The following is a 16,160-nucleotide window of genomic DNA, read 5'->3' on the forward strand; positions in this document are numbered from 1 at the left end:
CTACAAAATACAGAAAAAATTAGCCAGGTGTGGTGGCACACACTTATAGTCCTGGCTACTTGGGAGGCTGAGGTGGGAGGATCACTTGAGCCTGAGAAGTCGAGGCTGCAGTGAGCCATGATCTACTGCACTCCAGCCTGGGTGACAGTGAGACCCTGTCTCCAAAAAAAAAAAGAAAGAAAGTAATGTTTTGCCTTTACTGTACTCTTCTTCCCTTTCTCCCCATCTTCATCAGTTAATGCTGCCCCATCTCTCAATAAGAGAAAACTGCTGCTGCCTTCCTAAATTTAAATTTATTATGTGTCTTGTCTGTGATGATATAAGAATTCACAAATGAGGTGATTTTTCTCTTGGCCAGACGAGGTTTTGTGTCTTACAAAGATTGAGGTGGAATGACTTGGACTCTTCTTTTGTCCTCCTCCCTTTAGTCCAGTGGAACATGTAGTGAGTTCCCTGACCCATCGTTAGTGGTTACTAAAGACACTAACATCCACTGCACCACTGCATTTCTGCTTCGTGTATTTTGAGACAAGAAGGGAAAACATTCTTCTCTCATGTCCTTTCAAAATCATGTATACCTTCAGCTTTCTAGCCACGTTTTCTTTATATCTTGGTATATTTCTGCTGGAGTTCCTTCTTAAAAATCTCATTAAAAATTAGCAGAATTTGACTTGTGTGGCATTTTCTCTCTAGAGTAAAATGTGTTAACTTAAAGGGGCCATATGATTAAGATCTGTTTGTGTATTAATCTTTTACTCTCCTTATCTGAAGCATAGTACTGTTTTGAATTATTCATATCTGTTTTACCCTGTTGGCCAGTTTGCTGGGGGAAGCGGGCCAGGAACCAGCCCTGGCAGAAGTGTTCCACCAGTTGCACGATCCTCACCGCAACATTCCTTATCCAATCCCTTACCGGTAAGCATTCACCTGGAGAAATTTGACACCTGTTGTAGGAGACAAGATGCCCAGAAACACTCAAGCAAAGTTTCTCTTTCATTAATTACCCACAGGGAATGAAGCATTAGGGAGAAAAGTTCATAGTTTTACCTATGAATCCCTTACTTTGATTCAAATCTGTTATCAGTAAATTAGCTTTTTACAGAAGAGCCAATCCTATTATCTCTATATAATAAATTACCTCTAATCCTACAGCTCAGTATCTATCAAAGAATTGATTCCAATCGAAACATTAGGTTTTTTCCCTTGCCAAATTTGTATGTTCCTGTAGGGTTTATTTTTATTTTAAAATTTGACCAGCTTCTGGCATAATTATCTCCAGAGCTTACTCAGTAATGTACTAGAAAAACTAATGCTATACAGATTTGTGATAGGTATGTTTCCAGCCTGTAAGAGAGATCTGAAGGTCTTAAAAACATTATACCTAAGTAAATGGTTCTCAGTTGGTGGCAGTTTTGCCCCTCAGGGACATTTGTCAATAACTGGAGTCATTATTGGTTGTCACTGCTCGGAGTTATGGGGATGACACTATAGGCATCTACTGGGCAGAAGTCAGGGATGCTGGTAAACATTCTGTAATGTTAGGACAGCCTCCCTGCAAAAAAGAATTACCTGGTCCAAAATATCAGCGGTGCCAAGGTTGAGAATTCCTGAGTAAGCTAACGTAGGATTATGTTTATTTGCTCCAGTGTTCTTCGCATTATTTGTTGATACTGTGTAAGACCTCTTACTCAAGAGTGTGCTGTATCCCCTAATGCCTTATGTATTGCCTCTGGGATCTTGGGAGACAGGGTCTCTGGGACAGAAGTTTTTATTTTAGATCACTGATTTTTAGAAAAGTTGTTTTTCTTTGCCTTGGTAGAGTTGTGTAATAGTACTCATTTCCTAAGCGATTTAGGCTTCTGTATTGTTAAAGTATTTTAAAATGTACTTTCTCCCCCTCTACTGTCTCATAAAAACCTTCATTAGGATTATTGTAATTATTAAAGCACTTATGAAAACATAAGTTAAACTTACGAAAACAACTAAGAAGTTTTGGCTATTACCGTGCCATCCTTGCCATATATATATATAATTTTTTTTTTTTTTGAGACAGTCTTGCTCTGTCACTCAGGCTAGAGTGCAGTGGTACGATCATGACTCACTGCAACCTCTGCCTCCTAGGCTCAAGTGATTCTCCCAAATCAGCTTCCTGAGTAGCTCGTACTACAGGCATGTACCACTACGCCCGGCTAATTTTTGTATTTTTTTGTAGAGGTGTGGTTTCACCATATTGCCCAGGCTGGTCTCAAACTCCTGAGATCATGTGGTCTGCCTGCCTCCACCTCCCAAAGTGTTGAGATTACAGGCATTAGCCATTGTGTCAGACCATCCTTGGCCATAGTTTAAAATGTTAGAAATGTTTGATGATAGATCCAATTTGGGCAGGTTGAGGTTTGTTAGTTAACTGTTGAAGAGGCCTGTGTCTCTGTTTTTCTTAAGTTTCAAACCAATTAAAGTCTAAAAGATATTAAATGAGATTGCAGATTATCTATTTGGGACAGATACGTTTTGTAGAATTTCTCGGTGTTGTCTATCACTCTTTTCTTCCTGAAATGCCTTTTTCATTTGGTTTTTAATGGTGTGACCACCCATCTCTCATGTGTCAGTTTAGGTTGAATCTTACCTAAAGACAAAAGAGATGAACTCAATGATCTGTAGACATTTTTGCCAGCTATATGAATGTGGCTGAGCCTCATCATCATGCAAATCTGAGTATAGATGAGGTGTTAAAATAGAAACCAAAGCTTAATCCTCCACCTTTTCCTTGCCTGCCTCTAGGCAACTCAGCATGGTTGGAGGAAAACACATACACCAAGGTGACTGACTGATCTGGTCATGAGCACTGGCCTCATGTGTACCTCTCACTGCCTGCCAGTCCTACTGTATTTCTACTTAGTTCCCTTTCCTCCATGAATATGTCCTATTTTTGTCATCTCCTGCAAACCTCCAGCAATTCTTCTGCTAACTGATGGCCTTCCTTTTTTATGTTACTGAGAAAATAGAAACAATCAGAAGAGCATTTCCACATGCTCCTACTGCAGATTTGCCAAGCTCCTTGCATCAGTACCCACATCCATCTGCCTTTGAGATGAATGAACTTGCTAGCCCTTCACATGGGTCTGGTCTCCCCAATAATTATGTATCCAGCTGTCTACTTGACATTTCCACTTGTACTGCTTGAGCGTGTCCAAAAAGGAACTCTTGCTTTCCCTTCCCTACCATAACAATAACATTGAACTGCTCTTCCTGTAATCTGCCTTGTCCTGGTAAATGACAGGTTACACCATCTGGTTTTTCAGGTCACAGCCTCATGCCCCAAATGTAATCCATCAGAAAATCCTGTTTTTCCTTTAAAGTGTATTACAATATGACCACTTTTCTATTTTTCCAGTTCACTGCATTAGCTTTCAAAGTAGTCTCCTTGTTTTTGCCCTTGTTTCACCTAGTCTTAATGTAATAGCCCGAGTAATTGTTAAAATGTTCAGATACATCCCGGCACTCCTCTGCTCAACACTTCCTAGACTGAAGTCTTTATGTGACCTAAAAGCTCCTGCGTGATCTGTGCTCCCCATCGTCCACCTGATTCTGACATCTGCAGCCATTCTCCCTCTCCTTCATGCCACTGCAGCCACACTGGCCTCCTTGAGCTCTGTGAAAAATGCTTTTGCTATAGGGTCTTTGTACTTGTTATTCCCTCTTCCAGGAACATTCTTTTCTCAGATATCAGCAATCTCTTCATCAGGTTGTTGCTCAAAAATGACCTTAGCCAAGCGGTCTCCCTTAGCCAACTTCTCTAAAATAGCAGTCCCTCATACCTTGTCAATTTGTTCCTAACTGTACTTTATTTTAATTCTAAGTTATTGGCACCTGACACACCCATGTACATACATTTTAATATATATTTAAATTTTTTTGTTGATTCATATTTATACATACAGAAGAGTACACATTGTAAGTCTACAGTTCACATGAATTTTCACAAACTCTACAAGCACAAGAAATATTACCAGTGCTGCAGAAGTCCCCCTGAGTTCCCTTTCAGTTACTAACCCCCTCCCTGCCGCTGTGGATAGCCACTAGCCTGACCTCTAACAACACAGATGAATTTTTTTTTGTATCTTGTGTAAAAGACATTCAGTGTATACTCTTGTGTCTAGCTCCTTTTGTTGCACATTACTTTTGTGAGGTTTATCCATTTCATTGTGTATTTTGTAGGTCATTTATTTTCATTGGTGTGTTATAAGTTTAATTTTCATTTAGTAATTTATATATTTTAATTTTGAACTATATAATTAGTTAATTGCCCATCTTCCGACTAGATTTTTTTTTTTTTTTGAGACGGAGTTTCGCTTTTGTTGCCCAGGCTGGAGTCCAGTGGTGCGATCTTGGTTCACCGCAACCTCCGCCTTCCAGTTTCAAGCGATTCTCCTGCCTCAGCCTCCCGAGTAGCTGGGACTACAGACAGGCGCCACCACGCCCAGCTAATTTTTGTATTTTTAGTAGAGACGGGGTTTCACCATGTTGGCCAGGATGGTCTCGATCTCTTGACCTCGTGATCTGCCCGCCTCGGCCTCCCAAAGTGTTGGGATTACAGGCATGAGTCACCGCGCCCAGCCTAGAATGTTAATCTCTTAAGAATGGGGATTTTGCTTTGCTTTATTTACTGCTGTCTCTTGTTACATAAAGGTGTAATTTTTAAACTAATTTCCCCCACTTGACATGTAAGCAATAATGTCTTATTTCATTTTCAGTCTCCAGCATCCAAAACAGTATTTGGGACACAATAGGTGTTCAAAATTGTGCTGACAGGGAAGAATAGATGGATAAAAAGTTGTTTTCACCTTTTTTCCTATTAAAGATTATTTTGTATTTGTGTTAAATATAAAAAATAAAGTATGTAAAACATGAAAGTTTTCATGCAGGAGTTGGCAAAAGACAGGTCACAGCTGGCAAGCTAGGAATGATTTTTATTTTTTTAAATTTATTTCATTTTAATTTATTTTATTTTTGGAGACAATATAATAAGTCTCACTCTATCCCCCAGGCTGGAGTGCAGTGGTGCAATCTTGGCTCACTACAACCTCAGCCTCCCGGGTTCAAGCGATTCTCCTGCCTCAGCCTCCCGAGTAGCTGGGATTACAGGTGTGCACCACCATGCCTGGCTAATTTTTGTGTTTTTAGTAGAGACGAGGTTTCGCCATGTTGGCCAGGCTGGCCTCTAACTCCTGACTTCAAGTAATCCACCCGTGTCAGCCTCCCAAAGTGCTGGAATTACAGGCGTGAGCCACAGCGCCTGGCAAGCTCGGAATGATTTTTAGATTTTTAAAAGGTTTTAGAAACGAAGGATATATGACAGAGACTGATGTGGCCTGCAAAACCTAAAATATTTCTATCTGGTCCTTCACAAAAAAGCTCCCAGAAAATCACTATAAAGTTAACTCTATATAATTGTTACATAGGAAGGTAGACTATTTCCAGCAGCTGGAAACCTACATGCTGTTCCCTGATCACAACTCCCACTACCCTAGAAGTGATCACTTGGCTAGTTTTTGTGGTAATCATTTTCGTTTTCATGTAGTTTAAACTATCCATGTATGAATCCATAAACAAAATAGTTTAGTTTTGCCAGTAGGTAAACTCAGTGTTTAAATCTTAGGTATTTTTATTTTTGGCTGTTCTATCAATTATTAAGAGCGGTGTGTATATTCGTATCTCTCGCTGTGATTGTGGAAGTTGGCTGTTTCTTCTTATATTTATATTAAATTTTGTTTTATGTATTATGACTCTTCATCTCTTTAAAGCTCTTTGCTTTATTTTTTAATTTTAATTTTTATTTTTGAGACAGGTTCTCGCTCTGTTGCCCAGGCTGGAATTCAGTGCACGATCTCGGCTCACTACAACCTCCGCCTCCTGGGTTCAAGTGATTCTTGTGCCTAAGCCTCCCAAATACCTGGGATTACAGGCATGCATCACCATGCCTAGATAATCTTTTTGTATTTTTAGTTGGGTTTTCTCCATGTTGGCCAGGCTGGTCTGGAACTCCTGGCCTCAAGTGATCTGCCTGCCTTGGCCTCCCAAAGTATTGGGATTACAGGTGTGAGCCCCTGAGCCTGGCTGAAGCCCTTTGCTTTAAATGTGGTTTATCTGATATTTAATATATCCAAACCATTGTGAGGTATAACTATTTCCATTCTTAATACTGTCAAATTTGCATTGTTATGTTTTCTATCTTTGGCAAATACCATATAATTAGATTTTTTTCTCTTAAGTCTAAAATTTTTTATTATCCTATTTACATTCAATATAATTACCACTACATTCAGTTTAGATATATCATTGTTTAATGTGTTTTTTATTTATCCTGCCTGTTCTGTGTTCCTTTTTCTTTAATTTCTTGCTTTCGTTTAGATTGAATTTTTTTTTTTTAAGTCATTTTCTATTTTCCTCCTCTGCTAGTAGCTAGGCTGTCTTTGGTGTTTCTCGTAGAAAGTACCACATACGGCTGGGCGTGGTGTCTCACACCTGTAATCCTAGCACTTTGGGAGACCTGGGGACCCACATGAGAGGATTACTCGAGCTCAGGAGTTCGAGACCAGCCTAAGCAATATAGTGAGATACCTGTCTGTACGAGGCAGGCAAATCATGAGGTCAGGAGTTCGAGACCAGCCTGGCCAACATGGTGAAACCCTGTCTCTACTAAAAATACAAAAACTTAGCTGGGCTTGGTGGCAGGTGCCTGTAATCCCTGCCACTCAGGAGGCTGAGGCAGGAGAATCTCTTGAACCCAGGAGGCAGAGGTTGCAGCGAACCGAGATCCCACCACTGCACTCTAGCCTGGGTGACAGTGCGAGACTCCGTCTCAGAAACAAACAAACAAACAAAAAACAGCATTTAAAAATTAGCCAGGCTTGGTGGCATGCACCTTGTAGTCCCAGCTACTCAGGTGGCTGAGGCGAGAGGATTCCTTGAGCCTAGGAGGTTGAGGCTGGAGTGAGCCATGATCACACCACTGCGCTCCATCCTGGAGCATAGAGTGAGACCCTGTCTCAAAACCCCCAGAAAAGAAAAAATAAAAATAAATTACCACATGCCAAAATTTGAAGTCAGTTGTTTCTTCATCCTCTACCAAATAAAATCATGTCCCCAGAACACTGTTTACTCTGCTACTGATTTGGTGGTAGTGGTGTATGTTTTTATTTTGCCTTTTTTTGGTCTCATAAAATATTATTGTTCAGTGCTATCAGTGTTCGTTTAGGTTTATCTGTATATTTACCTCTTTGTACTTCTTTCCTTTTTGCATCCTACACCTTCCACCTGGGGTCACTTTCCTTCTGCCTAAGTATTCCTTTAGTATTCTTCTAGAATATATCTGCTAGGGATTAACTCTCTAGGTTTTTGTTTACTGAAATAACTTTATTTTGCTCTTATTCCTGAAAGGTATTTTTGGCTGTGTATATTTTTAGGTTCGCTTTCTTTTTTTTTTTCTTTTAACACAATTGAGCAGTAATTCATTACCATGTTCTAACCCTCCATTGTTACTATCAAGAAATCAGCTGTCATTTGCCTGTTGTTTCTTTGAAGGTATCTGCTTTTTTTCCCCTGGCTGCTTTAAAAGTCTTTAGCTATGGTGTTCTGTAGTTTTATGATAATGTGTCATTTCATTTCTCTTGCTTGTGATTTCTTGGACTTCTGAAATTTGTGGGTTGGTGTCTTTCATCAGTTCTGAATAATTAGCCATTGTCTCTTTGAATATTATCTCTGACTTGTTCTTTTTTTCCTTCTCTTATGAAATTCTAATTAACCATACATTATACTTTCTAATTTTATTACCATGGCTTTTGACTTCTTTTTTTGTATTTTTGTTCTTCTTGTCTTTATATACTCCATCATGGATAATTTCTTCTTGCCTTTCAGTTCCCAGATCCTGTTTTATTGTTTCTAATTTGCTATTAGCCCTATTGAATTGGTTACTGCCTTTTGAAGAAAAAGAATTACATTTCCTGCAGATATTTTCAAGCCTGTCTTTTATTTTTTAAAATATGGTAGACACAATTATTTTATAATCTGTTTGATAATTCTAGCATCTGAAGCTTTTATGAATCTGTTTCTGGTGTCTCTTGTTTTTCTTAGTTGTTATTCATGGCTTTATTTCTTTTATGCTTTGTTTTTTAACTGTGTACTCCTCATTGTTATTGAAAAATTTTTGGGGGGGTTTCTTCAAGATCTAGGATGAATGAAGATGTGTTACTCCAGGGAAAATTTTTATTTGCTCCTTCCGAGTACCTAGAGATTTTACCTCTTTTATATACCACTTTAGTGAATTTATGGCTTATATTTAGTTTGTTTATTTTGTTTGCTTATTTCAACTACTAGGAAAATTGATTTGGATTGTGTCAACATTTCTCAAGAGAACCCCCAACTCTTACACTGCCAAGGCAACTTCCTGGCAGCCATCTGAGGGTGGGGGTAATTTTTGTTCTGGTTTACCCTTTCCTTGAGAATGTAGGTAGCTCTGGAGGCCCAGCTTGAAGTGGGAAGGGTTTCCTATTGAACCCTCTCCCTTGGGTGGGCTTTGGTCTGTGACTATCTGCTTGATACCATGTTGCTCTGAAAATGGAAATTCAAGATCTGCAGGTGCCCTTAGGCCATATGTGGCTTTGGTGCTTCTTTTACCTGTCTTATGTTCCTAATTTCCCTTAGATTTTGCCGTGGCAGATCCCTAATGCTTTGTCAACTCTTCAATGCTTTTAATGTTTTTTTTTTGTTGTTGTTGTTGTTGTTCGCCCATATTTTATCCTATCTGTATAGTTCCCGCCCCCTCCCCCCCCACCAGGGAGAGGTTGGTTCAAACAGGAAAGGCTATAGCCTACATAGGATATTTACAGAAATGTTTTTAAAATCTTTCAATCCTTGGCAGGTATTTATTGAATATATGGCAGAAGGTTTAATTTTACTGTTGCAGCTCATTCTCCCATGCAGTGAGAATGTTGTCATCAATGAGTATCACAGGTGTTCTGGAGCCTGGGTTTAAACTGTTACATTTGCTGGGGTAGGACTCTACTCATAGATTCAAAAACTAATTTCTTTGTCAGGATCATTTTACTTTTATTTTTTTGACATGAAAACGTTAAAGAACTATTCCTGATTAAGGAAAATTATTTCCTTTATTCATGCGAATTATGAAAGTTCAACAATTCAGAAATGGTGAAATAAAAAATTCCCTCCAAAAGAACTGTTATTAGGGAGTATGGTGGGCAAATATTTCTAGACTTTTTGAGATATACATGTATGTTTATATGATAGGTTTTCTTATTTCCATTGTATTAGATTATTTAACCAGTATCTTGTAAGCATTTGTATTCTATAAATAGTGCTGTAATGAACATCCTTATACATACTTACTAACTTATGCATTTTTCCCAGATAAATCCCCTAATTGTAATTCCCAGGTCAGAATATGATCATTTAAAAATGTCATCACATAAATTGCTAGAAGGTTATTAGCAATTTGAGAGTACCAATTTTTTCACACCCTGCTAATACTGAATTTTATCATTGTAACCTTTGGCATAAAGAAAAATACCTTGTTTTAACTTGCGTTTGTTCATTAGTTATATATATTAAACATCATATGTTTAATGGCCTTTTGGATTTCTCTTTTAATGCTTGTTCAGGTCCTTTGCATATGTCTCTTTTTAAATACTTGTGTGTTTTGGTTTTTGTTTTACTGTTAGGTAAAGCATTATTTATTAAGATTTAATAAATTATTTATATTATTAATTTGTTATATTGTAAATATTTTTGCTTGTTTGTAATCTTGTCTTTTAACTTTATCTTGACTTTTACCATTCAGATATAAAAAAATTGAAGTAGTTAAATTTATCAGTGTTTTTCCTTTATGACTTATGGGATTTGTCTTATTCTTAGATGTTCCCATATGGTGTATTCCTATATGGGGTGTGTGTGTGTGTGTGTGTGTGTGTGTAATTTTTTTTTGAGACAGGATCTTGCTGTGTAGCCCAGGCTGGAGTGCAGTGATGTGATCTTGGTTCACTGCCAGCCTCTGCCTCCCGGGTTCAAGTGATTCTCATGCCTCAGCTTCCCGAGTAGCTGGGACTACAGGCATGTGCCACCATGCCCAGCTAATTTTTGTATTTTTAGTAGAGACAGGGTTTTGCCACGTTGGCCAGGCTGGTCTCAAACTCCTGACCTCAAGTGATTTGCCCATCACGGCCTCCCAAAGTGCTGGGATTACAGGCATGAGCCACTGTGCCCCACCCATGGTTTATATTTTTAATGTCATGTTTAAAAAGTCCTTTACCACTGGAAAATTCTAAAAGCATTTGTTTATTTTTTCTTCTTGTAATTTTTTATATGTGATAAAAGGTAGGAATCTACTTTTCCCTTTTTTTCTAATATCTGCACAAATGTCCTACCATCTTTTTAATAAGTTCCCGCTAATATGAAATGCACATTAATCACAACTTATATATCTATATTATATAGATCTGTTTCTGAATTCTGTATTCTGTGCCACTGGTCAATCTGTCTGCTTCTGTATCTGTATGATACTGTTTTAGTTAATGTAACATTGTAGTATGTTTCAATATCTGGTCAAGTTTCCCTGATACTTTTTCTGAAAAATTATGTGGCTGATTATGATTATTTTTTTAAGTGAACCTTAGAATTTATTGTGAAATTCTCCAAAAACAACTGCCCAAGAAAGCATGAGAGAGAACCTAGATGACCACTATACCACCATAAGACTATCCCTTGGAAGAGAAAAAGGCCAAACACAAAATTAAAAACATTAAACTTGGGTTTTAGAGAAATTTGATGTTTGTAGAATCTGAACCCAGGAACATGATATTACCGTTTAACTTAGATCATCTTTTATATTCATCTGTGAAGCTGTATAGTTTTTCTTCATAGGTGTTCTGCATGTTTCTTAAGTTTGCTTTCAAGTATTTTACAGATTTTTGTTTGCTACTTTGAATCTGCTTTTCCTTCTGCTACATGCTCTGATTAAAATCAGTTGGGGAAGCTATCAATTTTAGTGTATTTATTTTGTATTTGGCCATCTTACTGAACTCCTTTTAATTGTTATAGTAATTTTTCCATTGATTTGCTTGGTTTCCTTTGTGAATGGTTATATCATCCAAAAATGACACTAAAAATCTTTAATTTGTAATATTTTTACGTCTTTTTTTTCTTTTTTACATTGGCTGAAACTTTCATAATAACGTTTAATATGAGAATGTGTTACTTTTGTCTTGTTTTCTAGCTTTAATGAAAGGGTCTCCAGTCTTAGCACCATTAATTATGATATTTTAATTTTTGAAAAACATACTCTTCATTGCATTAAAAGTGGATAATTCCAGTCTTTTTTTTTTTTTTTTTTTTGAAATAGAGTCGCGCTCTGTTACCCAGGCTGGAGTGCAGTGGCGCAATCTGGGCTCACTGCAACTTCCGCCTCCTGGGTTTAAGCGATTCTCCTGCCTTAGCCTCCCGAGTATCTTGGATTACAGGTGCCCACCACCACGCCTGGATAATTTTTGTATTTTTAGTAGAGATGGGTTTCACCACGTTGGCCAGGCTGGTCTTGAACTCCTGACCTCAAGTGATCCGCCTGCCTTGGCCTCCCAAAGTACTGGGATTACAGGCATGAGCCATCATGCCTTGCCAATTCCAGTCTTTTAAGAGTTGCCTAACAGTGTGCGTATCCTTTTTGGTATCCAACAGGAAGAATCTTAATTCATCCCTTCCCTAAGGTTAATGTAATGAATTACATTAGTAGATTTGCTAATGTTGAATCATTTTTAGGTTTCTGGAGTAAGTTATGCGTAATTGTGGTGTATTATCCTTTTACTATACTGTGGAACTTGTTTTGCTTGCATTTATTTTAGATTTTTGCATCTAAATATAGTACAGTGAGAATAGAATTGAGAGTGAAATAAGCTTCACCTATAAAGTCACGTGACAGGCCAGGCACGGTGGCTCATGCCTGTAATCCCAGCACTTTGGGAGGCTGAGGCAGGCAGATCACCTGAGGTCAGGAGTTCGAGATCAGCCTGGCGAACATGGTGAAACCCCGTCTCTACTAAAAATACAAAAAAATTAGCCAGGTGTGGTGGCAGGCACCTGTAATCCCAGCTACTTGGGAGGCTGAGACAGGAGAATCGCTTGAACTCAGGAGGCAGAGGTTGCATGCAATGAGAGCAGAGACTCTCCATTGCACTCCAGCCTGGGCAACAAGAATGAAACACTATCTCAAAAAAAAAAGAAAAAAGAAAAAAAAGTCGTGGGACAATGTCTTAATTTTCATTTACCTACAGGATAGAAATAATATTTCCTGTGTAGGGTTGAGGGCATTATGAAGTTGATTTGTATAATTCTACAAAGTAACATGTAAATTCAGACTCTCATTAAAATATAATGAGAAGAGAACCATTAAAATATAATGTCAAAGAATTTGAGTAAGATAGTCACATTTTTAGATAGGTTATAATACGATGATAATGTTGGTATGCTCTCCATAATTATTTTTAGAGAGGCCTTTTTAAAGAAACCATTCATCTTATGTTTGATAACTGTTTTTAACCCGTTGCATGTTTGGGCAGTATCAGATTATCTTTCTCATGTCATTTGTGTGTTTCTTTACTGTTTTCCAGCGACGAGTAGCACAGCCCCTCTATGGTTTAGATGGCAGTGCTGCAAAGGAGGCAACAGAGGAGCAGTCTGCTCTGCCAATCCTCACGTCAGTGATGCTAGCAAAACCTCGGCTTGACACAGAGCAGCTGGCGCAAAGGAGAGCTGGCCTCCGCTTCACTTTTGTTTCAGTGAGTACAAAGCCTAAGTTAATTCAGATCCTTTCCATTGCCCTAGCGCTCCTTGATGAGGTTGGATTAATTATTTTGATAGAGAGATAAGGACATTTCTAATACTTTTTTTAAAAATGTGATCTCCCCTTATCATCATTCCCAAACGTGTCTAATTCTACATCACTTCTAAATATATTGTGTTTTTCCCAGTCTCCCTTGGTTCAAGCTCCTGAGGGAGACTGCTTTGTCAAAGCCTGAACCCACAATGGGAAGGAAGGAAAGCATAATCTTAGACTGACAAAGAAGAAAATACAGATCAAATTCCATTAGTAACCAAGATATAATTAAAAATAGACTCTCCAAGTTCCAGCCATCATCTATGTAAGTTAATACTCAAGTCAGTACAGTTTTAGTATGTAGGCAGGCATTCTCACAGCAAGTTACTGGTCATTTACCCCGTGTAGTATTTGGGCTATGTACACGCTTGCTTTCTCACCCCTTCAGAGTGTTGGTACACTTAACCTTTCTCAGGAATATTTGGCTACCTGTTCGCTCCTTTCAGCTTACTTCTTTCTCTATCTTTGAAGAACAAGAATTTGAGTATTATGAAAGTTTGACCTCATTTCATAAGGCGCTGTGAGTGCAATTTAAACCAAATGTTACTTTTCCCGGTTTCTGGGCCCTACCGGGTCACCTGTTTGTTGCCAAGGGTGCCAGAGTAACAGAAAGCTCCATCGCCCTATTCCTATTCCACTTTCAGGGGCATCTTTCAGAACTAAGTCACCACTCATCCAAATTTTGTCCCTCTTACTGGTTCATTTTGTCCAGTTATAATCTAAGTTTCCTGTTTATTTGCCCTATGGTATCTATAAGTCTTCAATCCACACTCCACCAACTGTGTTCAAAAAGGTGCTGAAAATGGTGGGTGTCTTAAGGAAAGGAAATAGAAATAATAAAACAGTTAACCAGATAGGAAGCTATTGTGCATGATATGGAATGTTTTCTTATAGTTATGATAGCTTTACCTTAAGAAAGAGATACAACGCTCCTTGAATAACATCATTTCATTCAACATGGTTTCGTGATAGTGCTAATTAGACATTGTGAGTTGACGCCACTGTCTATGTGGAGTTTGCATGTTTTCTCCATGTCTGTTTGGGTTTTCTTAGGGCACTCTGGTTTCCTCCCGTATCCCAGAGATGTGTGCATTAGGTTCATTGGTGTGTCTATGGAGACCCAGTCTGAGTGAGTGTGGGTGTGTGTGTGCAACAGAATGGCTTCCTGTCCAGGTTTGGTTTCTGCTTGCACCCTGAGCTGCCTGGGATAGGCTCTGGCTATTCACCACTCTGTACTGGAACAAACAGATAAATCATTGTCTTATTTGTTTTTATTAATCTTACTTAAATGTATGTACAGCTTACTTTTATTTCAGTGTTTAATGTTAGAAGTGTTTTGATCTTTAATCATCAGAGGAATGGGGAAACTTCTTGTGTGAAGACAGTATAGTCCTATCCCCAGGTAACAAAGGAAATATACATACTTTAAAAATGGGAGAATTGACCTGTGTAATATTGTGAGAGGGACTGACAGCAGTATGGAATAGTTCCTTTGAGAATGCAGTATGCTATAGTATTGTTCTAAAGAATGTATGTGTGTCATTCACACATTTCGAGATTTTTTTTTTTTTTTTTTTTTCTTTTTTATTGATCATTCTTGGGTGTTTCTTGCAGAGGGGGATTTGGCAGGGTCACAGGACAATAGTGGAGGGAAGGTCAGCAGATAAACAAGTGAACAAAGTTCTCTGGTTTTCCTAGGCAGAGGACCCTGCAGCCTTCCGCAGTGTTTGTGTCCCTGGGTGCTTGAGATTAAGGAGTGGTGATGACTCTTAACGAACATGCTGCCTTCAAGCATCTGTTTAACAAAGCACATCTTGCACCGCCCTTAATCCATTCAACCCTGAGTGGATACAGCACATGTTTCAGAGAGCACAGGGTTGGGGGTAAGGTCACAGATCAACAGGATCCCAAGGCAGAAGAATTTTTCTTAGTACAGAACAAAATGAAAAGTCTCCCATGTCTACCTCTTTCTACACAGACACAGCAACCATCCGATTTCTCAATCTTTTCCCCACCTTTCCCCCCTTTCTATTCCACAAAACCGCCATTGTCTTCATGGCCCGTTCTCAATGAGCTGTTGAGTACCCCTCCCAGATGGGGTGGTGGCCAGGCAGAGGGGCTCCTCACTTCCCAGTAGGGGCGGCCGGGCAGAGGCGCCCCTCACTTCCCCGACGGGGCGGCTGGCCCGGCGGGGGGCTGACCCCCCCACCTCCCTCCTGGAGGGGGCAGCTGGCCGGGCAGAGGGGCTCCTCACTTCCCGGTAGGGGCAGCCGGGCAGAGGCGCCCCTCACCTCCCGGACAGGGTGGCTGGCCGGGCGGGGGGCTGATCCCCCCACCTCCCTCCCGGACGGGGCGGCTGGCTGGGCGGGGGGCTGACCCCCCACCTCCCTCCCGGACGGGGCGGCTGGCCGGGCGGGGGGCTGACCCCCCACCTCCCTCCCGGACGGGGCGGCTGGCCGGGCGGGGGGCTGACCCCCCCACCTCCCTCCCGGACGGGGCGGCTGGCCGGGCGGGGGGCTGACCCCCCCACCTCCCTCCCGGACGGGGCGGCTGGCCGGGCGGGGGGCTGACCCCCCCACCTCCCTCCCGGACGGGGCGGCTGGCCGGGCAGAGGGGCTCCTCACTTCCCAGAAGGGGCGGCCGGGCAGAGGCGCCCCTCACCTCCCGGATGGGGCGGCTGGCCGGGCAGGGGGCTGATACCCCCACCTCCCTCCCGGACGGGGCGGCTGGCCAGGCGGGGGGCTAACCCCCCCACCTCCCTCCCGGACGGGGCGGCTGGCCGGGCCGGGGGCTGACCCCCCCACCTCCCTCCCAGACAGAGCGGCTGGCCGGGCAGAGGGGCTCCTCACTTCCCAGTAGGGGCGGCCGGGCAGAGGCGCCCCCCCCACCTCCTGGACAGGGCGGCTGGCCGGGCAGGGGGCTGATACCCCCACCTCCCTCCCGGACGGGGCGGCTGGCCAGGCGGGGGGCTGATCCCCCCACCTCCCTCCCGGACGGGGCGGCTGGCCGGGCGGGGGGCTGACCCCCCCACCTCCCTCCCGGACGGGGCGGCTGGCCGGGCAGAGGGGCTCCTCACTTCCCAGTAGGGGCGGCCAGGCAGAGGCACCCCTCGCCTCCTGGATGGGGCGGCTGGCCAGGCGGGGGGCTGACCCCCCACCTCCCTCCCGGACGAGGCGGCTGGCCGGGCAGAGGGGCTCCTCACTTCCTGGTAGGGGCGGCCGGG

At 41.5% G+C, this 16,160-nt stretch overlaps 1 protein-coding gene across 1 annotated transcript in view; it reads left to right on the forward strand.

The window, feature by feature from the left end:
• Window positions 1-16,160, forward strand: part of LOC117981107 (serine/threonine-protein kinase tousled-like 2) — a 48,767-nt gene that overhangs the window by 1,114 nt on the left and 31,493 nt on the right. The window contains exons 2-3 of the mRNA XM_034964937.3: window positions 820-915; window positions 12,672-12,839. Coding sequence (XP_034820828.2) covers window positions 820-915; window positions 12,672-12,839 — 264 coding nt within the window. The remainder of the gene's footprint in view (window positions 1-819; window positions 916-12,671; window positions 12,840-16,160) is intronic.

Source organism: Pan paniscus, chromosome 6, assembly GCF_029289425.2.
Source record: "Pan paniscus chromosome 6, NHGRI_mPanPan1-v2.0_pri, whole genome shotgun sequence".
NCBI lineage: Eukaryota > Metazoa > Chordata > Mammalia > Primates > Hominidae > Pan > Pan paniscus.